The sequence below is a fragment of the Cryptotermes secundus genome, unplaced genomic scaffold (genome assembly GCF_002891405.2).
Source record: "Cryptotermes secundus unplaced genomic scaffold, Csec_1.0 scaffold46, whole genome shotgun sequence".
Taxonomy (NCBI): Eukaryota; Metazoa; Arthropoda; class Insecta; order Blattodea; family Kalotermitidae; genus Cryptotermes; species Cryptotermes secundus.
Genome location: NW_019726221.1, coordinates 1,098,078 through 1,125,364, shown reverse-complemented (window position 1 = coordinate 1,125,364; position 27,287 = coordinate 1,098,078). Strand labels below are relative to the sequence as shown.

At 37.9% G+C, this 27,287-nt stretch overlaps 1 protein-coding gene across 1 annotated transcript in view; it reads left to right on the top strand.

The window, feature by feature from the left end:
• LOC111863855 overlaps window positions 1-18,589 on the top strand; it is a 32,025-nt gene extending 13,436 nt beyond the window's left edge. Inside the window, exons 5-10 of the mRNA XM_033751228.1 lie at window positions 1,363-1,988; window positions 2,628-2,742; window positions 8,842-9,008; window positions 11,867-11,999; window positions 13,680-13,884; window positions 14,231-18,589. Of these exons, the coding sequence (XP_033607119.1) occupies window positions 1,363-1,988; window positions 2,628-2,742; window positions 8,842-9,008; window positions 11,867-11,999; window positions 13,680-13,884; window positions 14,231-15,416 (2,432 nt within the window). The 3' untranslated portion in view covers window positions 15,417-18,589. The remainder of the gene's footprint in view (window positions 1-1,362; window positions 1,989-2,627; window positions 2,743-8,841; window positions 9,009-11,866; window positions 12,000-13,679; window positions 13,885-14,230) is intronic.
• The last annotated feature ends 8,698 nt before the right edge of the window (window positions 18,590-27,287 follow it).

The window sequence follows — 27,287 nt, the reverse complement described above, 5'->3', positions numbered from 1 at the left end:
CAAGTTTTTCTAACATGGCAGTGTTTAACTCTTATTGATATTAATAAGAGGACTAAATGAGCAGTCTGTTATTACTAGGTCTGCAATAGAATTTTGAAAATGTTTTCCATTGATTGAAATTGTGAATGAACAAAAGCGTGTGTGGAGGTGTATGGCCACTCATGTGAAGGACAGTATCATATTGATGTCAGGAAAGATTAAAGGTTTGCAAACTTATGAAAGCCACAAAATTCTGCAATGAAGTCAATGCTGCATTCATATTAGACAGTATGAAGGTCTTGAGTATATTTGTTTGTGGGCAGTTTACCGTGGCAGTGCATTTTTCAAGCTTTAACATATAGCAGCCAGTTTATGCACAATGCAGTAATCCTGTTCACTACTGCAGAGGTGTATGGTAGTTCCTGACAAACAAACAGTATGAGGTAGTATCAGAAAGTTCCTAGACTGTTAATGTTGTAACTGCCTCAGTGAAAGTAAACGAGAAGAGGAACCAAAGTCACACTTCCAAAAACCTATTGCACTTGTCATGAAACAAGACCACGAGGGGGGTTTTCTTGCAACGTCACTTTGTTACTCTTCCACGTAACTATAACACAAGATGTTGAACAAGTAATTTCACAATCGGTCCTTTCGTGTTAACAACTCTCACTAGAATGTCGAACTGTCGAACTGTCTGTGCTGGCTAACCACAGGTTTCTGTCAACACCACTGCTCCAGCCGATATATATATCGGACAAGTGGGAAACGTCACCTCGAGTAGCACATCTGCTGTTACGTCACAGTGGGGAGGTGTTTACTGGCTCATTGCCTAGCAGCAGCAGCTCCTCTGCTGTTGTGTCACAGCAGGGAAGTGTTTACTGGCTCAGCAAATAACACGCTCTTGGTTAAATAATTATATGGTATTTTCTGCATATGGAATACATAACAGTATTGCACAACTTTCAGACCAAAATATAAGATCATGTTTCAGTATCATTGGTGTGGTGAACGCTTGTTATATTTGCTAGAAGCAGATTAGAAGGAGTTAAAATATGAGCAAGACGTCATTTATATGTGTATTATTCTGCATTGGCTGGTAAAATTGATAGGCCATACCCTTCTCTTAATTATGCACAACCACAGTTTTATTTGGTTGACTATCCATGTTGTTCACTGCAGATATTATTTGCAGAAGCAAGTTTTCTTGGTACTTACAAAACTTTGTATTATTAATTCTTGGAAGCAGGATATTGATTGTGAAATGTAATGATTACATTAGTGAGTATCTGATTTGAATTTTTAGAAAAAGAAATAAGGCTTGGTTAGAAATAGAATTATGTTTCTATTGGTAGACAGCCATTAAGTATGATTATTTTATTGCAGGTGGTTTTCAGTTCACAGTTGAGTCAGTTAGAGTAAGGCAGCGCCGTCTGGCTGAAAAGTTCAATGGGTCAAACAGGAGGCATAATGTTAGCTCAAGGATTAAAGTAGAACCAACTATGAAATCAGAGCCATTAGATGAAAATGATAGCAGTCTTCATAATAAGGAGAATAACAATTGTTCTCTTTCTGAGAACTGTGTCCTTGTGAAGCCAAATCTAAAAGCAGAAAAGTTGCCCAATCATGATGTAGTTGGAAATTTGAATGAGAATAGTAATAACAAGAGTGAGATGGAAGCAGAAAGTAGTGAGGATAATAATGGATTAGGATATGATAATGTTGTAGAGAAAATCTATGCTACAGAAGAGAAGAGTGGCAACAGTGAACGTTGTTATGGAATTTATGAAGAACACAATTATATTATACTTGAAGCAGAAAATAATAATACTGATGTGCCAGCTGTGGATCACAGAAAGTGCACCTGGTCTGAAACTAAAATTAGTCAGAATGGATGTGGATTACAGTACCAGGAGAAACAGGAAAAAATGAAGGAAGTATCTGTCCCTTGTCATAAGACTCCTGCTGCAGACTTGGGAAAATTTATGATGGCAGAAACATTATGTGATATGGTGAGTACTTTGGTTACATGTGTTTGTTTTATATACAGTGCTGTTAGTACACAGGCCATAAACAAGTGGAGTAAGAAATATACTGTAGAGGACCTTGCAACATATGCTAAGAAAGTACAACCTACAATTTGTGGTTAGCTACATATTCTAATATAGACAGTGTCACTTAACTTCGAACAAGGCCCTGCACTCCTGCTCAAATCCTGCGCATAGCTTGTGGTGGGAGGAGTTTCTTAACACTCGTTCTTCCACTGGCTGCCTGTCACTTCTCACACACCCCACCCCCTTGTCTGAAATTTTTCTTCTATGCATTCAAGGTTACTATTGGCCTTGTTCGAAGTTACGTGACACTTGCTATATTATAGGACATCAGTGAAGTGAAGCCTGTTCAGAATAGGCTACAGTGGTCACATATAAACATTATTTTGTTTGGTAGTTGGAAAATGAATGATTTTAAGACTTGTGTTGAATTGTTCTAAGTCACGCACCAAACTGGTTAAAATCTGTCATCAGTCATTAATAATAAAATGTCTTGAATGTCTCCCCCCATTCATCCTGAAAGTAACTCTCAAATATTGTGATGAACTGTGTGAGGTAACATGGGCGTGTTATTCATTCTGACACTGAAAACAATTGCAGGTAATGGTCTGTGTATTGGAAGATGATCAGTTACAATTGAAGCAGCTGCCCTGTGTAGGACAAGAGATTGATGTAAATACCTATCAGTCATTCTCATACAAGATGATCAGATCAGGTATGTTTAAAGAGTTATATTGTCTTATTTTGTTGCCCTAAAACTGTGAGAAAAGAACTGGTTAGGAATTTTTGAGGCCCTAAATACATATGCATATGTGCGCACAAAAACTGAAAATAAACGAGTTACAACTTGGGAGCTGAAAAAGAGCCACTCCTTTCATTGTATAAAGATTAAGCAAAATCTGCAAGATGCATCAAATAAGACACTGTTGTGAAGGAAGGAAATATGCATTCTGTATGAGGATTTGTGTTATGCAAATTAGTGATTGTAACTTTACCCCTTGCATGGAATGCACATTAAATATTTATGCGTCTCAACTTTACAGTGCTCTAACATTCCCTGCTTCTAGGTGAAGGCAAAGGTACATTTGTCCCTCTGCTTAATTAACCCTTACACACTCAGCGTGCCGATCCATCAGCAGTTCAGTTAAAGGCCAGAACACTCAGGTGGCCGACTGTTGGCTCTGTCTAAATCATGTTCTTTTAGTTATGTAAATGGCTCAAAGGTGGCAGAAGAAGACTGTCTCAAAGGTCTGTTTTACAGTTTTGAACCTAGATGGCATCCTTTTGCATACAAAAAATATGTAATAAAGTTACATACAAGGGCAGTCTGAATTTAAAGGCACAGCACCAAATTACATCAACCTGTTTACTGCAAAAAATCTTTAAAATAAAGTCAAGAAACACTGCGTACTAGTGTTAATTTTTCCATGTAGTTACAGTTAGCATTCAGACATTTATCCAATTGTTTTACAAGTTTAAGCATTCCTTCATGGTAGTTCTCCTTTCCAAGGGATGTGAAGCATTGCACAACTGGGTCCCCCCCCATCAAATCTTTTCATGTTTCATCTCATAGTGATGCTTTCCATGAATGATTCTCCATCTTGGTAACAGCAAAGATTTTCAAGCAAAACAGCCATTCTTTTGCGTTCGTGCTCCTCAGTGAGTATTTTTGGAACCCAGTTAGACAGTTTACAGATGTTTAAACCTGAGATTATTTCATGAACAGTGCTTATTTCAATACCTGTCACTTCAGCAATTTCTCCAACTTTGACTCTTCGTTGTTCCCTTATCAAATCTTCGACAGTAACACAATTTTCATCAGTGTGTGAGGTCCTTCGTCTGCTTCTGTGTTTCTGTGGATCATCATTCAGTGCTGTTTGGCCAGCTTTAAATCTGCTGCACCACACAGACACTTCCTTTCAGCTGAAAATGTTCTGGCCGTAAACACTCACTAACCTGCGTTGAATCCCACTCTGACACACTCCTACTGCTTGCAAAATTCTGACTACCATGCGGTCCTTGAAATAATTTTCAATCACAACAGGCATTCTGTTCACTTGTAAATGTTGCTCATGTGGATGGAGAACTACACTAGTGCAGCTACTACTACTGTACTCAACGTACCAATAAATGCAGGTGACATTGAGATGTCATGTGTAAGCCATATATAACAAACATTTGTACCATTAATATCAGACCGCCTTTGTATAGTTTATCATATATTTGTTATATTTTTCAGAGTTTATAGTATATATAGTTAGTAATTTTACATTTTTAACTAGACCATATGTTGTCCTAGGTCTAGGTTCAGTGACTTACTTGTTTGAATATTTAGATACCAGTGATAGTGACTTTATTCTGGAAAATGACACTGATAATACAAACAGAGAATAAGAAGACAATAACCCACATGCCTGCCCTGTGTCTGACAGTGAAGAGGATGTCATGGATGATGAAGACTGCAGGGAAATTCTGTTACCTGAACAGCCTCTCCCTCTTCTTTCCAGTTCCAAGAACAACCACAGGATCATGAAGATCTACAAATGAACACAGTTCTCAGTGAAATAAAAAAGTGGAATACCAAACACTGAAGAAAATTAGAAAAGTACACTAATGCACCAGCAGTGAACCTACTGGACAGTAGTGAAACTACACATAGACTGAAAAGTTATACAATCCTAACTTTACCAGACAGGCTTAAGTAAAATCCCTATACAAGAATTAAAATGATATCTAAGTAAACAAAAAAAGTATATTAGTTATGCCACTGGGCATAACCCATTAATGAGCCAGTACTTATTGAACATACACACTTAATTGCAGATTATGTGTAATTAATATGCAAAAAAAAAGGAACTGTCTGGCCCTAAGCATATGCCTCCTCCTGATTCTCCTCGTATTGCTTACTTCCATCTCTTCTTCACGGACTTGATCCTTCCCCTTAGGGTGACAGAATCCAATAGATATGCACAGCGAGTGATTAGTAGTAAAGCGGGTGCTGTTCTCGCTCTGCTAAAGAACTGGACCAGAATTACCATGCATGAGATGAAAGGATTCCTGGCCTGTATTCTAAATATGGGCATCATCAGAAAGTCAACCACAGCATCATACTGGTCCCTCTCTCTTCCCAAGCGACCCCAATTGTCCGGGAAAACGTTTACAAAGCATGGCTTTGCCCACTTGCTGCACTTCTTCCAATTGTCAACTATGAATGATTGCCAGGCCCTGGAGAACCAGACTATAATCCAAGTGCAAGGTACTAACCCCTTGTGGACCATACAAACAGGGTATTCAGGCATTTATACACCCCTCATATAGGAATTAGTGTTGACAAAAGCGTGGTAGGTACCAAAAACAAGATCATTCTCATACAGTATTTGTCCAGCAAGCACAACCATTACTGGGGAATCAAATTTTGGATGTTGTGTGATTCTTTGCCTGAGGTTTTTCACATACAGAAGGGCAAGGTCTCAGGAAGACAAGGACGTCCAAAAATGGCCTAAGGTACACCATCATGGAGAAACTGCATGAGATTGAAGGGTACCTCAACAAAGGCTACCATGTCTTTGTCAACACTTATTTCATGTCTCCTCCACTTGTCTTCCATCTCCATCAGCAAAGCACCTACATCACTGGAACTGTTAGGAGGGATAGGTAACTTTTACCCCAGCATTTGAAGAACAACTTCTCTCCAGCCTTGCTACAACCCCAAAAGAGGACGTATGAGGAAGATGTGGTAATTCACAAATAAAACCAAAAATCATCACAGCCTATAACAATTCTATGGGTGGCATGAACTTCTCAGACATGAAGCTGTACACTTATTTCAATGAAAGGCAGACGGTGTTATCGGAAAAGATAGCATTCAACATCATAGCCAGAATGGTGTTGAATAGCTTAATTCTCTACAAGGAAAATTACAGGGTGCCTGGCAAAGGTAAAGTAAAGTTGTCCCAGTGCTTAATTAATTCAGCACTGTGCCATGAAGACGTATGAGGAAGTGGATGTATAGATCCGCATTGCAAACTGAAATCCGGGTACAGCTACAGTATGTCTATAACTGAGAGCTTGAGGGAGAAGTGGTTGTTGCTGAAGGAAAACTCCGGAGCAGATGATCCTCGGGGACAACAGAGACTCAAAAAACTCCCTGAAAAGAAAGAGTCCCAATGAAATTTCTGCAGCACAAAGGAGAGGAGGTAGAGATCCAGACACAGGTGCTAACTGCAAAAGGTACGTATGCACTGTATAATGTGATGTCATTCTGGACCAGAGAGCTCTTCATGCATAAAACTTGTATCAAAATTTACAGAAAATATTCTCTTTCTTACAGGCTTGGTGACAAGAAAAGAAGACCAGAAAGATGATTTTATTTTTTTGTCTAATTTATGAAAATTTTAAATTTCTGTATTCTTTCAGCTTTATTTTTATATTTGTTTCCAAATTATTTATAGTGTTAGCACTCTTAGGTTTTTTTTAATCTTTACTTTATAAAGAATAAATGTGATTTTTTGTCATGTGTTTGACCAAAATTGTATTTTTGGTGAGAATTATTGAAATGAGACTTGTAAATGGAGCCAAATTTGTCTGAGTGTTTTAGGCCAGGTACTTGGAAAATAAGCTGAGTGCGAAAGGGTTAATTAAGTACCATGCCATGAAGATGTATGTGGATCAGAGGTATAGCTGCACCATTCTTGACCTTGGCACTAGGCAGCTGTTTAATTTTTAACTAAAAATTTATAGCTCATCTTTTTCACTGGCTCCATTCGCATGCTGAACATGTACCATGTCATCCCCACATTCATCATATCATTCATATCTCATGGTTTGCCATGTGTATTTCTCTTTATCACAGTAGTTCTCTCCTTGCTTTGCATATTAGATATTAAGGTCCACAGCACTTATAAAACTCCTGTTTGTCTAGCTGCACACTTTCCTATTCCAGTGTGTTTTGGACAGTTTGGGTGTGACTTCCACCTGAACTCAAAAATTAAAGTTCAGTGCACTCTTCGCATTGCCCGTATATGCAGTCTAGGTGTACAACCAAAACCATAGTCAGATACCCCACATAGTATTCTGGTAAGGGCGCAGCCAGCCTAGGCACCCTGTCAGTTGTGCAGTTCTCCATCTGGCTGTGCCATTCTGACATTTAAGAGACATGATGTAATTAATGACTAACCCCCCTGAAGCAATGTAGACCTATCTGTGGTCTAGAGTTGGGAGTCGTGCGGTTATTGTGGTATGGGGCTGAAGTTCCATGTTCACCAAAGGATGTAGGATTTGCTTTCAGGTTTCTGATTGTCAGTGATGTCTCAAAAGAGTACCTCTGCTGAAGAATGTGTTGAGAATGAATTGTGGTGGAGATCCTCATACCAGAAGATTCTAATGTCTTTTTTCCCCCCTTTTATCGCCTACTTCCAGGCTGATGATGATAGTTCCAGAGGGATCCCCTGTGAGTTCAGTGCATCCACCACAACAGTGAAAGTCTGATAACAGATTCATCTGCTCTTTACTGTTAGTGTGATAATGCTGCTCCACCTTTCATGATGTTCACATTGAAAGATGCAAAATATCAGTCTTTCCTATAAATAAGACCTTGGATAGTATCACTGATAAGGTTAAAATTGCATTTCAGTTGAAGAATGGAACAGACACTCTTGGTAATGGTACACAATGACATGCAGATAAAGCTGCTATTGAAAGCAAATCCCCTTGGGTCTAATCCCATCAATTCCTCGGGAGCTGCCAACGAACCATTCCTTTTTGAACTGTCTTCATAACATTCAAAGTTCCTCCTTGCCCAGCATCATCTGTGTTTGATAGGAAAGGGTCATATTATGCTCATATATTCTTAATCCAGTGTAGTTCTTTCAATGATAGAAATTTGGACATATGAAAGGCTTATTAAGCCTGATCTGTAGCATTTGCAGTGAGACTAGTCATGAAGTACCTTGTCCCAACCCAGATGCATAAATTGCACTAGAGTCCACCCATAAAGAACTTAAGAGACCTTTTCTAAAAGCGCAGAAAAGCTCCTGGGCAGCAAACTGAGGGCTGGAGATTGATGGCCAGTTCTCTACAGTTAATTTCTGTTTATTTAATTCTGTTTTGTCTCTCATTTATTCTTTACAACGTTTATTTCCTATCAGCAGTCTCAGCTGACCTGATGAATTTATTATCCCACTTATCTCCCCTATATATTTTACTTGGGGGATTTTAATATTTGAGTTAGACATTCCCAGAGGGATATGGACATTTAATAATTACAGTGAGGTAACGCATTTAAAGGTAGCGCATATAAATTGCAGCTATATATAGTTAATGGTATATATTATCATTATTACTGAAAATTTGTACATGCATATTACAGTCATAAATGAATTTGCCATTGTAGTTGAGAGTCCTTATAATCATTCTTTCCTATATTTTGTCATATGTATGTACTTTTTTTTTAAGCGTCTGTTACATGATGTTACCTCTCTGCGTCAGTCCTTGGAGTGTATATAATGTACGAGTAGTATACTATTATGTTTAGGGCCGCACCATAGCTCAAGCGGTTAGTCTCTGGCTTTCCACCACGGTGGCCCAGGTTCGATCCCGGGTCTGGTCAAGTGGGATTTGTGGTGGACAAAGTGGCGCTGGGGCAGGTTTTCTCCGAGTACTTCAGTTTCCCCTGCCAATCGTCATTCCACCAATTGCTCCACAATCACCCTCACCTATCATCTGGGGCTGGTACGATAGGCCAGAAGTGGCCGCAGTACAAGGGACTTAGTCCCACCCCACTATCAATAATAATAATAATATGTTAATGTTACAGATGACCTTCCAGTTGTGCAAGATAATAGAAAAGCCGAACCACAGGCTTATAATGATGAAGTGATGAGAGAAATGAACTGTGAAAAGCGTATTGAAAGGGATGAATACATCCAAAAGAAAAAGCCCAAAGGGAAAGCTAAGTTTATTGGACAGTCAAAAGCTGAAAAGGTATTAATTTAAGTATAATTACATTTGTGTGAAAATCTCTGGTGAACCTTGTCTTATGGTTAGGTAAGGTATCCATCAACACAACAAAAAATAGTTTTACAATCAAATCAATATCACATAGATTGAATTTTATTGTTTGCCGCTACATGTTACATGGTCCTCATGTGACCATCATCAGGCAGTGTATATGTAATAATACAAGAAGGTTAATTGAACTCTCAATATGGATACAAATTGTGGTGCAATACATTCATATTATAACAGTAATGAAAATTGTAGAAATTGTGCCTTGTGTTATGATGAGAATTACAGTATTAAAAATATTAAAATATGAAAGAAAACACAAGAAATTTGTATTTAAAAATGTTGTATATTAAGAATATAGGATTTCAGAATATGAATAAAGAGTTAGATGTTCTGTGGCCTGTAGTCCGCAAGCAAACTATACCGACCGAGTGACCGCCGCTTCTTGGCAAATACACAACTAAAATAACTAAAAATATTAAAAGTATTAAAAATATTGAAAAAATATTATGAGGAGCAGTCAAAAAGTTCCTGGAATGGTGGTATAGCACTGTAATGGTAGGACATACAGCAACGCTTACCCAATCACCTTCAAAGTAGGACCCTTGCGCGCGCACACACTTGCTCCATCAATCCTGCCATTGTTGGAATCACCAGTGGAAGCTCAACCATCGCATTCGATTTGATGTCGTCCATGGTTGTGAAAAGTGTCCCCTTGAGGTCCATTTTCAGAATAGGGAACAGCCAAAAGTCACTCGGAGCGAGATCCGGGAGTACGGTGGTTGAGTGATGACAGGAATGTTTTTCTCAGTGAGTAATTGCTGCACAATAAGCAATGTGTGGCTCAGTGCATTATCATGATGCAGAAACCACTGTCCCTGCCACTTGTCGCGCCGCTTCCTCTGAACCACATCGCGCAACCTCTGCAGAACTTTCATGTAGAAATGGCCAGTAACAGCACCAACTTCTTGCTCCAACTCCGGGATGGTCATTCTTTGATCACATCGAATCAGTTTTTGCACTTTTCCAATCATTTCTTCAGTTCTGGATGTCGAAAGTCTCCCACTGCGCTGGTCATCCTCTAACATCTGCCCATTCTTAAACCGGGAAAACCAGTTGTAAACTGCAGATTTCTTTAGTGCAGTGTCACCATAAACTTGCTGCAGGGACAATACCATCTCTGAAGCAGATTTTCCCAATTTGCACATGAACTTGATGTTCACACGCTGTTCAAACAGCGACATTGTGCCAAATGACAAAGGTATGTTGATCCCCACGACATAATGGTCAATTTCAATGTAGTGTCGCTCTTCACCAGAGTGCCTGTAGAGGATACTATGGATCTGCTAGGACGACATTTCGAAGAGGATTTCTTGAGACTCTTCTGCCATGTCCTGACTACCTCATACTTCATCTTCAATGGCCAGTTCTGTGAACAAACCGATGGTGTGGTGATGGGCTCACCACTGTCTCCCGTCATCACAAACTTATATATGGAGGATTTCGAGGAAAGGNATGTCGGGACTATATTCAACCATATTAGCAGAGTGCTGTCCTGGCACAACATCAAATCAGTGAGCCTGCCTCCAAAGAAATTATCTAGTTTCCTCCGGCCGGTTAAAGATAGCCTGGGACTAAGGACACTGGGTGTATACAGTATCCCATGCGAGTGCGGCAAGGTTTATATTGGGCAGACAGGCCGTTCTGTAGACACGAGGTCGAAGGAGCATCATCGGCACATCCATCTCGAACATCCAGACAAGTCAGCTGTTGCTGAACATAGCATATATTTGGGACACCGCATTCAGCTTCAGAATACCTCCATCCTCGCCACCAAGACCCATTATATGGATCTCATCATTAGGGAGGCCATTGAGATTGAACTCCATCCCGACAACATGAGCAGAGAGGTAGCAAGTCATGGAAGCTTCTCATCTGCTCCCTCTTCTTCTGCNTTCTTCTCCTTCTCCTCCTCCCCCTCCACCTCCTCCTTCTCCACCCCTTTTTTTTTGCTGGTGGGGTGGCACTAAGTCCCTTGTACTGCAGCCACTTCTGGCCTATTGTACCAGCCCCAAATGATAGGTGAGGGTGATTATGGAACAATTGGTGGAATGAAGATTGGCTGGGGAAACCGAAATACTAGGAGAAAACCTGCTCCAGCGCCACTTTGTCCACCACAAATCCCACTTGACCAGACCCAGGCCGCCGCGATGGGAAGCCAGTGACTAACCGCTTGAGCTACATCCCAGAAAACGGCTTTCTTTGAATGTTATCTTGTTTACAGTATTGGTAATTCAATAACTAATATAGTAATGGTGTTTGCAATTTACAGTACAGCTCCCTTTCTGCTCCCTCAAGTAACCTCCAAAATATGGCAGACCCTATAGGCCACTCAGGTCCATCACAGCCCCAAAACTACAGGGTTAATGCCCTTCATTTAACCTTCCCTTCTCTTCCCCCTAACACATACTCTATACCAGCTCTGGCCCACTACCTGCTGGCTATTCCACCAGACCCTTCCCCCCCTCCCCCTCTACTATTTCCCTATGTAGCCACACTCCATCTTTCCTTCTCTTATACAGCTGTGTTTACTCGACTGGATTCAGTCTGTTGCACCTGCTCTGCTGGTCCACTCGCAGATTTCTTCTTGTCTTCTACCTCGGAAACATCAGTTAACACAATTTCTACACGGTGCCACATCCCAGAAGATGGCTTTCTTCGAATGTTATCTTGTTTACAGTATTGGTAATTCAATAACTAATATAATAATGGTGTTTGCAATTTACAGTACAGCTCCAAAAGAATTTTTAGAATTCACTGTGTTTCTTTTGTAGGAAATGGCTGTTCATTTGATTGAAATGATGAAACGGAAGGGAAATACTGAGTCTCTTGAATGCTACATTTGCAACCCACCTCGCTCATTTACTGCACCAACTACTCTTATTAGCCATTATAGGAGCCATGCAGGTAAGAGCTTTAATACACATGATATTGAACTATTGGAAATGAGCCTTACTGAATTTCTGATCAGTTTGTTCAGAAGCAAACATAGTGATGTTTGTGCAAATCACTAACAAACTCTGCCGTCTTAACTGCTGATATGATTCTCTTATCACATGTCCACTTCTTTCCATCTCTACTGCAACATAAACTCTTATTTTAAAATATCATTATAGTCACATTTAATTTTCTAAAATGTTATTGAAAACACATTTTATTTTACTATAGCAACATGTTTGGGCCCTATAAGGCCATCCTCAGGCAACTGTTAATCGATTGAAACCACTGCACTGTATCAGCTTGTATGTCAGTATATTACATGCCACTACTGCATGTCATGGTTGTTCGAGAATGTATGCCCACATTTCACTCACGCTACTTACATATTGCAGTGTCCACGCTGTGTAGAAATAAAACATACAGAATTATATTTTCCTTTGTTTTGTGTGGGTGCAACTTTGTCTGTTGCATGAGGGCATTTAAGAACAGGCTGCTGAGAACAATATTTGGACCTAGGACGGAGCAGATAACAAGAGACTGAAGAAGGTTGTAGATATTCTTTGTAATTTGTACTGCTTCTTTGCTCCTGTTCCTCCACTTTCCTCCTCATAGCAACATTTACATTTTATATGGATTGATGGAGAAAATTCTCCAGTCTCTTCTTTTTCTCTCATAACCTCCTTGATATGTTCCAGTTCCTGACTAAACCATGTTGTTCTGGGTCATACCACATGTCTTTTTCTTTTAAAATTCAATTCTAATTCATTTAGTGGTATCTTTTCTATAATTTCATACAATTCAGAAGTACTTTTAATTATGAGTTGATCACACCATGAATTTTCTAAATAAATAAATGTGTTACTAGTTTTACTAATTTGCCATCAAGTTTTAGTCTGATTTCGTTGTCTGGGATCTTTGAAGCAATCTTGTCTATGTTTGTTTTCAGTCTACACGTATACTTCTTTGTAGTAATGTTCCATTGATTTAGTTTGTCTTCAGTTTTCTTTTTTGTCTCCCCCCCCCCAGATCAGTACATCATCTGAAAATATTAATGTTTTCATTTCTGGTCAGCTTTGTTAGTAAATTTATTGATTACCGCATTAAACTTACCTGGTGAGAAGACACTTTATTGTATCACTTCACTGCTTGTTTTGAGCTATCTTATCTTCCTGATTTGTTTTTTTAAATGACAGGAAGCGTTTGTTAATTTGTACCTTTCGCCTGAGATTGTTAATCAGTTCAAGAAGGTTGAGAATGGTAGGACGTGTAGGACATATGTAAGCTGAAGGGAAGTTTGTCATAAAACTGAAAACCATCTATAGGATCTAAATATAGATGGCAGGATAGTATTAGAACTGATATTACAGAAATTGGGTGGAAGGATACGCACTGGATTAATTTGATTCAGTATATATGCTATTAGCAGACTGTTGTGAGGTTTGATAAAACGGTGGATTTCTTAACTAGCTGAGCAGCTGTTATTTTCTTAAGGAGGAATCTGTTGCATGTAATTAGTTAGGTAAATACACTCTTTAAAGTACATCATGGACAGAAGAGAACATCAGTTTGAAGAGACCCAGGAGATTACAGAATATTTGAGTTTTCCTAAGTTTTGCACGCTAAATAAAATACTTGTTTCTCTTCCAGGCATCAAGCCCTATGAATGTCGAATTTGTCGTTCAGTATTCACCAGGCAGCACAGTCTAAATTACCACATGTTAATTCATTCAAACCAGACACGCTTCACATGTACCGATTGTGGCCGCAAATTTCGACATCCATCTCATTTCAAGGAACACAGACGTCGCCATACAGGGGAATCTCCATATGAATGCTCAGATTGCATGCTTCGGTTAGTATATTTAAAATACTTTTTAAAGAACTCTTCAGAATATTTGTGGATCTAGAATTTCTTAATTTCTTAATATTGCATGTGAGAGGTAGTGAATGTGTTTATGAAAATTTACTATGGACATTTCATGTATGTCCAATAGAACTTTCAAAAGATTCTAGATATTCAAAACTAATCAGCAAAATATAACTCTGCACCTTGGTTTTCATTTTATGAACATAAGATTGTTACTTGCACTGAGGCTAATGAAGGTAGATGGGTTAAAAAGTAATACAACTTGCATTCAGAAGAATTTTAAAGAAATTGATTTTGAGGTATTAAAGTTATGAATATCTTCATGTCTTAGGTTCAAAACCCGTAATACTTACAAACGTCATCTGAAAACTCGTCATGGGAAGGTACTGACTACTACTGGTGGCCTTATCATTTTGTCAGAGGAGGAGTTCCGTAGTGTTAGGACTCTACCCCGTTCCCCTCACAGCACAACTGCACATGTAAAACAAGAACTACAAGGTGGGAAGAAAAGATCTCATAAAGGAAAGGGACGATTTAAAATTAGTGGTAAAAGGAAACCTTTGGAACTCTGTGGCATGATGAATGAGGAAGATGAAGAAGACATTAAGGAAAAAACTAGTTTTAATTTTAACGAGAGTACCTATCATCAGTCAGCAATAGCTGTCACAATTCCTGCCAATAAGGACCATGAAGATACTAAAGATTTAATAGGCGTAGAAAAAACAAGTTGTATCACTAATTTTGAGAGTGAGGTTACGCTGCCAGTGGCAGAGTGTGAACCACCTCAGAAATCTTTTCAAGATATTGTGGAAGAAGCCATGCGACAGAGTAATATTTCTTTCACAGATGATTCAGAAAATGATAAAGCCAGTGTTGTGGTGTTGGATGTACCTGTTACTAATACTGAAAATGTATGCAACCCAAAAGACAGGACATTTGAGAGTCAACAAGAAAGTATACAACAATTGGGTGTCTCTGCTGTCAACGTCAAGAGCAGTTGGAATACAGTTAATGTTCATCTGAAAAGAACAAACAAAGGAAAGAGTTGTACAGCAACAAACATATTAGACAATGAGTCATTTCATAGAAATACTAATAAGAATATTGCTCACTTACAACCTATGCCGTTAATATTGCCTAATGTGACAGGATTTAATCCTCTAATGATAAATACAGGAATTCACCAAGCACAGGCATTACCCACATTGCTGTCTAGCAATGTGCAGGCATCTCCTTTAAGTTCCTCCACCTCATCTTCATCCTCAGCATCGTCAGCATTCCTTTCACCTCAGTATGAAGTGGATAAGAAAAATGCAGTCTCTAGACAGTTAGAAGCTGAAGTCTTGAACATGGTTGAATCAAACAGGTTCAATATTATCAGTGCTAATTCTCAGCAAGCTACTATCATGCTTGTAGCTGATGATTCTAACAGTTTCGCTACAGTACCACATCAGAATTACATCTTAAAGGATTTTGAAAAGAGCTCTGAAAAGATTGTAAATATGCCACAAATGTGATTGGAGTCATAAGTGGTTAGCACTGCCATGGACATAAATAATAAATTGTTAGTTTGAAATGCCTTTGTCATGGTAAAATGAGACTGGTGGCTGAGTGAATCAGTTCAGGGAAATAATCTCAATGGTGTGGGGAGAACAGGAATAGCTTAAAGGTATGGTTTCTGGATATTTTAGCAGTGCAATGTGATTTTGAGTTCACGTTACCAACTGTTATATACAACTTGTTGATTGAAAGCAAGCACATGGAATGACAAAGTGTAGACATAGTTTCTTTTACTTTTATATGAAGACATTTTCTAATTAAGTAGTACTGAATGGTATAATTCCTATTTTGTTACTTTTGTAATCTCTTAGAAGAATTAACGGTTATATTTCAACATCGAATAGAAGTGCAGAGTAGATACCTATGCAGATATAGATACTCTGTCTGCAAAAACTGTTTATATATGTGCACTTTTTAAAAATTTATATTTGAATCTATTCAAGACTGAATATATTAGAGGGAAAGTTACAGTAAGAAGTATATCCAGTACTTTTTTTCAAATAATCTATTTGTATGGTAACTTTTCACTTATATTAAAGAAATACTAGTTAGTTTTGTACTCAGACTAAGGACAAGAGTATATTTTTTAAGATACATTTATTTGGATAGTGTTACTATTTGTCGTTGTATAAATATATTCTTTATTCTGCAGATATTTTATATTTGCAATGATGTGTTTGTTAAATATGAAACAAGGCTGTGTTTTGATATCTTAACAAAATTATGTGCAAAGGAAATTACAAATACAACCCAAGGGTTTTTCTAATTAAAACAATATATTTGGAAGTGCAGTTGAACCTGATTATAATGCTTTGGATATAACATTGAAGACCACTTGTTCCCCACAGAATATGCATAAAGGAACTATACTTTTTGCGCTGTGGTTAAGACTCCAGTTCCAAATCAGAATTCCTAGTACATTCTAACCTAATAACTGGGTTTAACTTTAAATTAACATATATGAATTTAAGTATATGAAACAGCAGCACATTTTTCTGGTGTTGCTATCTACTTCTATTATATTTTATACTTAATCAGTAGACAGTGCAACTTTATTGTACATATTATTACACTAATGTTCTTTAGCATTTGCAGACAAGCCCACATATCCATTTTGTAAGCACTGTATCCGACGTCTGCAAACTACAGCTGCTTTTTCATCTGGTTTAAAGTATGCCAAATCTACTGATAGGAGCAACTATACTAGTCTTTGAATAGTGGGACAGCTATGTAATGTAACGCATTTAACCTCAGAAGTTATAATTCAAGGGATAGAAATTGGAAAAACTAATAACAATATTGTAGCAAGACAGCATTAAAAAACTTCACCCCATTTACATTGTAGAATTTTCACTTGATATGGAGAAACAGTTAGAAGATTCATATATAGAATTCAATGAATTGGATTGAATATTGATATTTCATAAAGAATTTGGGATACAGAGTCTGTGTGGGTACAGCAAAGGAGCAGTATAGTGACTAAGCTACGCGTGGGATGACAAAGGAGTCACTGTTCAAGAAGTCAGCATTACATAAATATGTTAAGAAAGATGAAAAAATACAATGTAAGGGAGACAGTTTTTTAAAGAAGATTCTAAAGGGTTCTGACAATGCTGTATAACACTTGGAATTACTGGGTTTTTGGACTTTGTCCATCATCCAGTATTCTACAAAACTTGAGAACAGATACTCCATACCACAGCAAACCTTCACATCTATATGGTCTTCCAAAGTTTCACAAACAAGGAATTTTTCTGAGACCTATAGTGAGTTCCATTGGTTCCCCTTACAATGCCCTGGCTGGTTTTCTCCACGAGATGCTGAGTCCTCTTGCTGGAAAGTCAGAATCCTTTGTAACAAATTTGGGGCACTTCATACAGTTGTTGAAGTCTGTAAACCTTCAACTCTGGATACCCATGTTAGCATTAACGTACCAGTTGACGAATCCCTGCAGATCTTCAGAAATATGCTCCATGATGATAACACATTTGGTGGTACGGTCTGTCTTGCAGATCGAAGCCATCATGGAACTGCTTAAAGTTTGTTTGAGAACCACATATTTTCGGGTGGACGATAAGTTCTTCCAGTAGAAAGATGGTGTGGGTATGGGAAGCTCTCTGTCACATATTGTTCGCAGCATATTCATGGAGCATTTTGAGAAACTGACTCTTGACTTCGCATAATATAAACCATCACTGGGTGTGACATATTTGTGGTCTGGCCTCATGGCCTAGAGTGGTTACAGAATTTCCTCAGTCACCTAAATAGTTCAGGGTCTTCCTTCCAGTTTGCCATGGAAATAGAGTCACACAGTGCAATTCCTTTTCTGGATGTTCTGGTCATCAAGAAAGGGGCAACACTGGCCACTAAAGTTTACAGAAAACCCACCCATGCTGGCTGGTGTCTCACCTTCATATCTAACCTTCTGCTGAATATGAAAAGAGGTTTAGTTCAGAGTTTTCACAGTAGAGCTTCCACTATATGCCAACATCTGTTGGATGAAATTAGTAACCAAAGATGTGATCTTTAGCTCAACAGTTATCCCCAAGGTTTCATCGACTTGGTATTGATTCCAAGGGTAGCAGCAGTCCAAATAAAGAGAAACTTCTGTGCCCAGTTTATATACCAGAAAAGTTAAAATGTGTAGGGACTTGATATAACAGACTTTAAAGTTAAACACACACTTAGGAGTTCACTCATGGAAACCAGGGCAGAAAGAGATCGCAATAGAGGGCATAGTGTGTCTGTAGCATTCCCTGTGAATATGGCAGAAGCTACATTAGTGAAGCAGGCAGACCTCTTAGCTGTGTCCCTCCGCGAGCATAGGCATAATCTCAAAGATGATCTTCTAGAAAAATAAAAATAGCCCAACATGCCTATGAAGGGGGTCATAGGGTAGGCTTAGATGAAGCTGGGATTTTGGAAATTGAAAATAACAGCAGGTACAAGAAATATGAAGAATCAGCCCATATGACCAACCTGGTTTGGACATTTCTCCCATCTGGATCCCCCTTATTAGCAGTGAGCTTAGCAAATTACAAGGAAGATCAGTATGATCTGACAGATTCTTCATGGGCTTCAGTAATATTTTAGTCCTGAGGGCTCAGTTTTTATTCTAAAGATGGTGATAGCAGTAGGCAAAAAATGGTCACACCATTCTCCAATTAAACATATGCATTGCTTTTCGTGGGCTTGGTTTATTAGCCAGGTTTGTTGCATAAAATTTCCACCTCGTGTTTTCTATCTTATTTTCAGGTCTGTGCATGCTTTATCAGAATTTTTATTGTACATTTTTCCTATTGTCTCCAATTGACAGTGTGGCATCAAGGATTTATGTAGTTGTGGTTATACTGACATATGTTGTCCAGTGATTGGGGTTAGCTCTTCTAAGAGACCCAAGAGAGTAGGTGCCCCCCCCCCAATCTGAGGAGGGAAACATCCTGTTTCCAAAATAGTGTTCTCTAGTTTTTTAAAATACCGGGCAATGAATAAAGTCCAGAAACCAAGTAAACATGAGTTAGTCTTGCTGTGATTCTGTCCAACAGAACTGTCTTTCACATGTACTCATCCATTTATTGCAGTCCTGAAAAACAGAATGCTAAGTGGTTCACACATTTGTCTTATTTTGAAATGAATTAGTATGATGTTATGGAAGATTACTGGTTATAGAATGAAATGATTGTCAAACATTTGTATGTTTAATCTCACTACTCAGTAAAAGTGATGGAAGCATAAAACCTTAGCTAATGCAAGCCCAGTAATTAAATTTATAACTGGTATGCTCAAGTTTCTTCCATACCACACACGTGGAAGCTGAAATTAGTTGTAGAGTGATGTTGTGTTGTAGCATCCTGTTGCACTGTGTCTACTTTTTGTTCATGTATTCACTGCTGTCTCACATGCAGCTCATACTAAAAATTGTAAAATTTTAAAATTTTTTAAATCTTTTTTTTTTCAAGTTGTATGTCTTTAGTTAACACATCTGTTGCACAACATGTTTCAGCCTATTTGGCCATCATCAGGTGCATACCTGAATAATCTGTAGAGATCATATTATCTTAAACTAGATAGTTAATGTTTAAACAACATCTGTGTTGCCATTTATTACATTTTTATTGGTTATGGTAATGGTCTTCCATAATACAGTGTTACTTATTATATATGGAGAACTGTACTTAGAATAAGGAATTTTTATATTATTTTGTATTACTCAGTAAATCATTTTCTAAGGTGACCAATTTTATATATTGTGTAACTAAATGCTCAGAACAACCTATGCTGGAGATGGTATTAACATAAACAGGAAGTGTCTTATGGTTGTCATTGGTATTGTTGTCATGCTTATGTTATGTTTTATACCATGCAGTAGTATTACCCAGTATTTCCCCACCTTTTCTGTTTATGAACAGATGTTTATCATATAGTTTTAAAAAATGTGTTAGTTGTATTAGTAATCTATTAAGTTGACATGCTGCAAAGCAGGTCAGATGAAATTAGGCTTGTGAGAATATGTATTTACCCCCTGCTTATATATCCTTAAGCCAAATACTTTCGTAACTATTTTTGCAAAATATACAGGATTCACCAGAAATATCTGACAGTTTTTGGAGTGAAATAATTTTCAAAGCGAAGTTGAAAGATTGACAGATATGTTTCCATTTCCTTCCAGAATTTGTTTTTAAGCATTATAGTTTGAATTTTACATCTTCAGGGAGACCTCCTTTTTGTTCAAGACACTCCTATAGTCAAGACAGTACTGATGCCACAAGGCATAGGATTTGGATTCTTTGAATGTACTCCTGAATTCACTGTTTCAAGTCATCAGTAATGGCAGGATATATCCCCCAAAATAATACTGGTGCTGAAGGATCAGGTGAGCAGGTGGGCCAATTGATGTCCCTGAAACAAGAAATTAGTCTCCCTAGAAACACCTCCCTGAGAACCGCCATGGAAATCTGTGCTGAGTGAGTGGTTGCTCCATCTTGTTGAAACCACAGTGAATTAAGCTGACGAAGATTTAACTTGTTTCACAGAAATGTTCCCAGCATAGCTGTTTACCACTTAACATTGACTTTGACAGTTCATCCCCTCATCCTAAAAGAAATAGGGACCACTAATACCACCTGAAGAAACTGCACACTGCACTGTCACTTTCACACTATATAGAGAGCACTGAAGGTCACATGGGTTGTCATCATCAGTAATCTGTCAGACGACAGGTCCACAGTCTCTTCCAAAACAATTCCTCCACTTAATGCGATCTAGAGCTTTCTCCTTCAAATGACAGTATCCTCTTCTGTCCCCAAGGTCATCCAGCATCTTCTTACGTCTTCTTCCTCATCTTCTGGTCACTTCTATCTGCCCCTCTATCTTTCCTTCTTTGTTTATTTGCATAAGCTAAGTTCCTGGGCAACTTGGATGCTGTACATGGGTGCTGTCCTTACAGCTAAATTATCCTTCATGGGACAACAGAAGCAGAAGACTCCTCAGAAAGAGGCTCACAGTTTTTATATTCTTGGATAGCACCTGCTATTGCAATAGATGGAAGTATGACAAAGGGTAAAAGTTGAACCCTGTGTTTGGCCTCAGGCAGGTTCAGAGAAAAATCCATCTGCTACTGTAACTATTCTGTTTGGAGACTATGGAAGAATTCCAAGTCAGTTTGGAAACTAACAAATCCAAACCTGATTCAGGAGGAAATGAAGAGGAGACTGAGCTCAGGTAATGCTTGCTACCATTCAGTCCAGAACCTTATGTCTTCTCATCTGCTGTCCAAAAACATAAAAATTAGAATATACAAAACTACATATAATGTTGCCCATGGTTCCGTATGGGTGCGAAAGTTTGTCTCTGACATTAAGGGAGAACAATAGACTGAGGGCGTTTTGAGAACAGTGCTGAGGAGAATATTTGGGCCAAAGAGAGATGAAGTGACAGGAGGTTGGAGGAAACTGCATAATGAAGAGCTTCATAACTTTTACTCTTCTCCAAGTATAATTAGAATGATCAAGTCAAGGAGGATGAGATGGAAAGGGCATGTAGCACAACTGGGGGAGAAGAGGAATACATATAGGATATTGGTGGGAAAGCCAGAAGGAGAGAGATCAAGCTGTAGGTAGGCAGATAGTATTAAAGGGATGAGATGGTATGCATTGGATTGATCTGGCTCAGGATAGAGACCAGTGGAAGTCTCCTGAGAGCATGGTAATTGACCTTCAGGCTCCATTAAATGCTGGGGAGTTCTTGAGTAGCTGTAGAATTAGTGGCTTCTCAAAAAGGGCTCATCTCCAGGAGTGAGTGAGAAGTAACAAGAAATTATGATCCGATTTTACATGAAACTTAGGTAAATATTTCCTCACTTCTTAAAAAGTATTAACCCATAACCATGTATTACTCATATGAGTATAATATTCTTTGCTTTCAGTACATAAGTACTGCAAGACAGCAAGCGCGGCATATTAATATGAAGACCACTCTCCAACTTCACATTGACACATCTGTGGAAGGTTGCACATACCTAAGGATATCAACTATCCAGAATTTTAAATATATTGTATAATTACTGCTTTTATACTTTTAACATTTTTAATATCCTTTTTATCATACATTTTATTAGCGCGACAAACACATACAGGACAACACCAAAGAACCCTCTTCTCGAGAACGACAAGGCAGCATACATTCGGCCCTTGTCAAGAGAAATAATAACAGGGACAACACGAACCTGCATGGTTTACGAATTCAAATAGTCTTAACAAACCAATTATAAATATTTTAAAGTATTAGAACAGCCACTGTAGTTGTAAAGACTTTAGATTTTATATCCAATTGTATATTATTTTATATGTATACATTTTAACTTTCAGAATATATATATTGTAATAGTAGCCTCCAACTGTATTGATGTAAAGGTGTCCCTCTGATGATCTCTGAAGACCGAAACATGTAAGGGCATAAATAATTGAAAAAAGAAAAATCTTCACCAGTCACACTAGACGCAACTGTTTAACTTTTCATGACAACATTCCTATATTTATATAAAATAAATATGTAAGAAAAGTAAAAGAATCAATTGTACTGATTATTTACAGTATACTCATAGATTTAAGTCAAGATCTATATTAACAATCGCGGGGTTACCGCTATTATAGAATAAGATGTTTATTAGAATGTGCTACAGAAGGCCGGATGGGCATTGCCTAGGCCTTCTTTGTATTTACAATATTTTTTTTCCCACAATTAAAAAGAACAGTGAAGTTCATGACGTTGCGATGGTTATGTTGCCCGCCATTAGCATTTAGTGGGATTGAGTTACTTTCCAACGGCCGGTTGTAATGGTTTGGTCGGTGTGAGTGGTTTAAGCTAGCGGGCAAGCAGGTGTACTGCCGTTAAAGAACAGGTTTTACGGCTGGCTTTGAATGATTTATACAAGATTATTGGTATAATACGACAGATTTATGTACTATAGTTTATATACGCTCCTGCTAATAGTGTGCATCATAAAATTATGTCTGCGAAAAGATTTTTGTTTCAACTTTTTGGCTCCTTCAGGTATGTGTTGCAAATGTGTTAAATCGGATGTAAGAGTGACGATGACTTCCACTTGATACAATAGTTCTCAGTACATGTAGTTTGTTTTTCTCCTAGGGAAACATGATTTACGATGATACGAAATAACGAAATTGTTTGCGTAACGTAGGCTTCCTTATTTTGGAGAGCTGAGAAGGCGGCAGTATATTCCATAAGACCTACATATAATTTAAGCCATATGATGCAGCATAATCCTCTTCATTGAGTTCAGATTTTTATGATTAACTGACATTTGTAATTTGGAAGTTTGTATAGGTTAGGTTTATTGAAATAATAACAAAATGAGCAAAGTATACGTTAAATTTAGTGGGAATACAGGTCAGGTGAGACTAGTATATTTACTAAGAAGGCAATTAAACATTTTCCTATGGAAAAGGGACTATTAATCTTCACTTAAGAGCAGACTGTTTTTATACACAAGGAAATCTTATTGGCTGTCAAGGGGGCAAAGCAGTATTTCCCATACGATTTACTTATACATCTTGTTTATTCCATCACTAAGCTTCTAATTGCAAGAATACAGATTGTCACAATTTTAGTGACTGTAGCTGGATTTATTGAACTGGTACAACTTGTATCTATAAGTAAAGATTATGCTCTCACTTTTCTACACACTTCATAAATCACTATAGGGCACACTAGGTCTTCTGTCTGTTACGGGCTTCACTAGCCATTGCATAGCAGCAGCTTCCAACGGCAGACATTTCCCTTCCTATGGGTTTCTGAACTGTCCCTGGCCTCAGCTACTAGTTTCTAACAGCAAGAGCTCACATCTGAACCCCAGCGGTTATCTCACTGACCGACTGACTCCTTACTTGTCTTATTCATAGAAAACGCCACTCCTCTGTTGGAGTGCAATTGTTGCTGTGGGAACATCCTTGTTTGCAGAGCCGTTACATAGCAGTGACTGTTGTATAGTTGCTTATTTCACAGTCAGTGCATAGCAGTGGGTCTACATGCCACAATACATTCAGCCTGAGTATTCCATCTCAGGTGTGCTGTTGTGTGCTCAGTTGATAAGCATATTTCTTTTGAAAACTTTGGGGAGGACCCTTGGAATCTACCCATCTGCCCTCATCTCAGCCAGATGGTGATTCATGCCTTTCAGACCCCCTGGTGTGACCAGTTTTAAAATTATAACAAACTCTGCTGCGTTCATAATAAGCTTGAGAAACATTGGGCTAGAATTTCTTAGTACTGGGCTGTCATATGTTATACTAATGGATTGTTCATCTGATACTGTTCAGAATGTGCATGCCAAAACTCAGTGATAAAAATTATAATGCAAAGGATAACTTCTGTAAGGAACTAAAGTATGTATTCAGTAAATTCCTGAAGTACATATGCAGATCAGGAATGATGGTTTGCATGAAATTAGTAATTATATTGGAGTTAGAGTAGTAAACTTTGCTGTGTAAAGTTTTCATACTGCAACATTTATGAATGCATTTGGACTTCTTCTGATGAGATAAAATATGGCATTCATATGTATTTAAAGTCTGACGTTTTAGAGGAGCTGACTATGATAGTGACTACCATCTAGTGGTTGCGGAAGTGAGGGAGGGAGCCTGACTATAAGCAGACGAGCAACACAGAACTTTTATGTGGGGAGGTTTGATATGAAGAAGTTAATTGATGGAGAAATTAAAAGAACAGTATGAGGTTCAAGTCTCAAACAGGTTTGCAGATTTGGAAAACTTGCATGATAATATAGACATTGTTAGGGCATGGGAAAGAATTAGAATATCAAAACTTCAACTTGAGTCTAGGTTAATTTAAGTTAAAACAGCATTAAATATGATTTGACAAAGAACACTGAAAATTATTAAATCAAAGGAAGCAGACTAAATTGCAATGGCTATGTAATTGAAGTCAAATGAATGCAGTCAGTCAGACAATATAATATACGTGAAACTAGATCCAGAGGTCCAGGTTCGATTCCCAGCACTACCAGATTTTCTGAGAAGTATTGGGTCTGGAATGGGGTCCACTCAGCCTCATGAGGATAACTGAGGAGCTGCTTGAATGAAAAGTAGGGGCTTTGGTCTAGCAAACCGAAATTAACGGCTGTGGGGATTTGTTGCGCTGACCACACGACACCCTCTATCCACTAAAGTTAGCACTAACTTTGCCGACAAATGGCAGTCGCTTCGTCTGTATAGTTCACTTGCAGACTAAAACCATGGAGTTTGTTTGTTTTTATTGGTGACTAGACATGAGGATTGGTAATTGGATTTATGAATATTTATAACTCATAACCATGGCCGGCGCGTAAGGCTGACAACCTTACCGCCATCTTTGAGCCAATTGTCTAGATAGTGTGGGACCCTCAACGTCTCACAACCCTATGGGCCTTCACGGCCTGTTAGAGGGATAGCTTAATTTTACTTTTTTAACTACAGGTGACTATAATCATTTCATGGATTTACACACACTACAAATCACTGTAACTTCAGCACACGCAGAAGTCTTCTTTGTCTTCACTAGTCATTGCTTGGCGGTTCTTTTGCTTCAGTGCAAATGCCCCTACTGAATAGCAGCTGACTCACAGCTAACTCACAATGGCAACTCATTCACATTATTAAGTCACCAAAAACCGAAGTTGGTTTTCCTTATATAGCCTCGGCACGGACCAGTAGAAAACACTGCTTCCAACAGTTCCTCTGTTGTGTGGTTTTTCATTACCTTTGGAAGGGGGTTTACCTTGCTGGTGCCTGACAGTGAATGTCTTTTCAGGGTTGGCTATTCATATCACAATATTATGACCTGTATAGAGGCTTATAGGATTTAAGATTGGTTACCAATATAAAGCTAATATGGCTAGGGATGAGAATGCTGGTGTGCATGTACATTTACACAGTATCATGAATCAGAGAAAGAATTACTCATCAGCTTTTGAATGTACATGAGGTAATGATTTTGAACAGACTGCAATATGTACAGCTGAGCCAGTAGTACAGGCCTGCAATTCTTTTTGAGGTCAAGACTAATAATCAAAACTTGAAAAAATACAAATTGCTATGTACTGATCAAATTCTAGAATTGATCTAAGTAGAAGGTGGAACAATGTTCTGAGATGCACAAGCTTAATCTACTATCGAAGAATTTCTACAGCAGTGAAAGGAATGCAGTATTGTACCTATTTATGAAAATTATGATAAAACTTACTAGTAATTTTAAATGAATACCACTGCATTAGGTAGTGGACACTAAATGAGTACAGTGGGACAGCACATTTTTAATAGCTACTTATATATTTTAAGAAACCTCATGATTCAGTTAGGTGGGAAGTAATATACAAGATCCTAATTCACCATTAATATGAAACTAGTTTGCTAATTAGAAAGTGCTTAATTGAAACCTAAATTAAAATGTGAATAGGTAAACATTGTCCGGTACAGTCTGTGTTCACAGTGGTCTAAAAAAGATGCTTTATTCCCATTGATTTTCACCCATACTTTACTGTACACCATTTGGAAGAAAATTAGGAAGAGCCGAAACAGAATGGGACAGTTCAACCTTTGGTATAAGCTGATATTAATTTGTTGGGTAAAAACATAAATACAGTGCTATAAAAAGAAAAAAAACTTTGCTAGATTTTAGTAAAGAGGTCGGTCTAGAAGTAAATGTAGAGAAATTTAAGTGTATGTTTTATACGAGGTATTTCAGCCATTATAATTTATATTGATAATTAAGTAATAAGAACCATCAAGTAGTTAGAAACTTTATTTATTGGATAAAATATGCCTTACATTCACATAGAATGTTTGTATTACAGATCCGCCAACAATGCGACCACTTTATTCCCTAGAATTTGCACTTTTCCTCGCTGTAGTAGATGTTATGCCTAACGTAACAGCAACAGCGAGCTTGCACATTGAAACAACACGCCACAAAAAAAAAACAAGGACGGTCAAAATATATACTGTTTGGACAAGTGGACAACACCCTACAGAGGTGTAGGAAGTACACAAAATTTAAGAATTAAAATTTTAAATTTAAATTGAATTTTAAAAAAATTTAATGAAATTTTAGTTAACTGCAATAGAAAGTGAGTCACAGTGTATGTGGATTGACTAATGTTAGCAGGATTGTAACTGCACCATTAATATGGAACAGTGCAGTTAAATTTAAGAATTAAAATTTTAAATTTAAATTGAATTTTAAAAAATTTAATGAAATTTTAGTTAACTGCAATAGAAAGTGAGTCACAGTGTATGTGGATTGACTAATGTTAG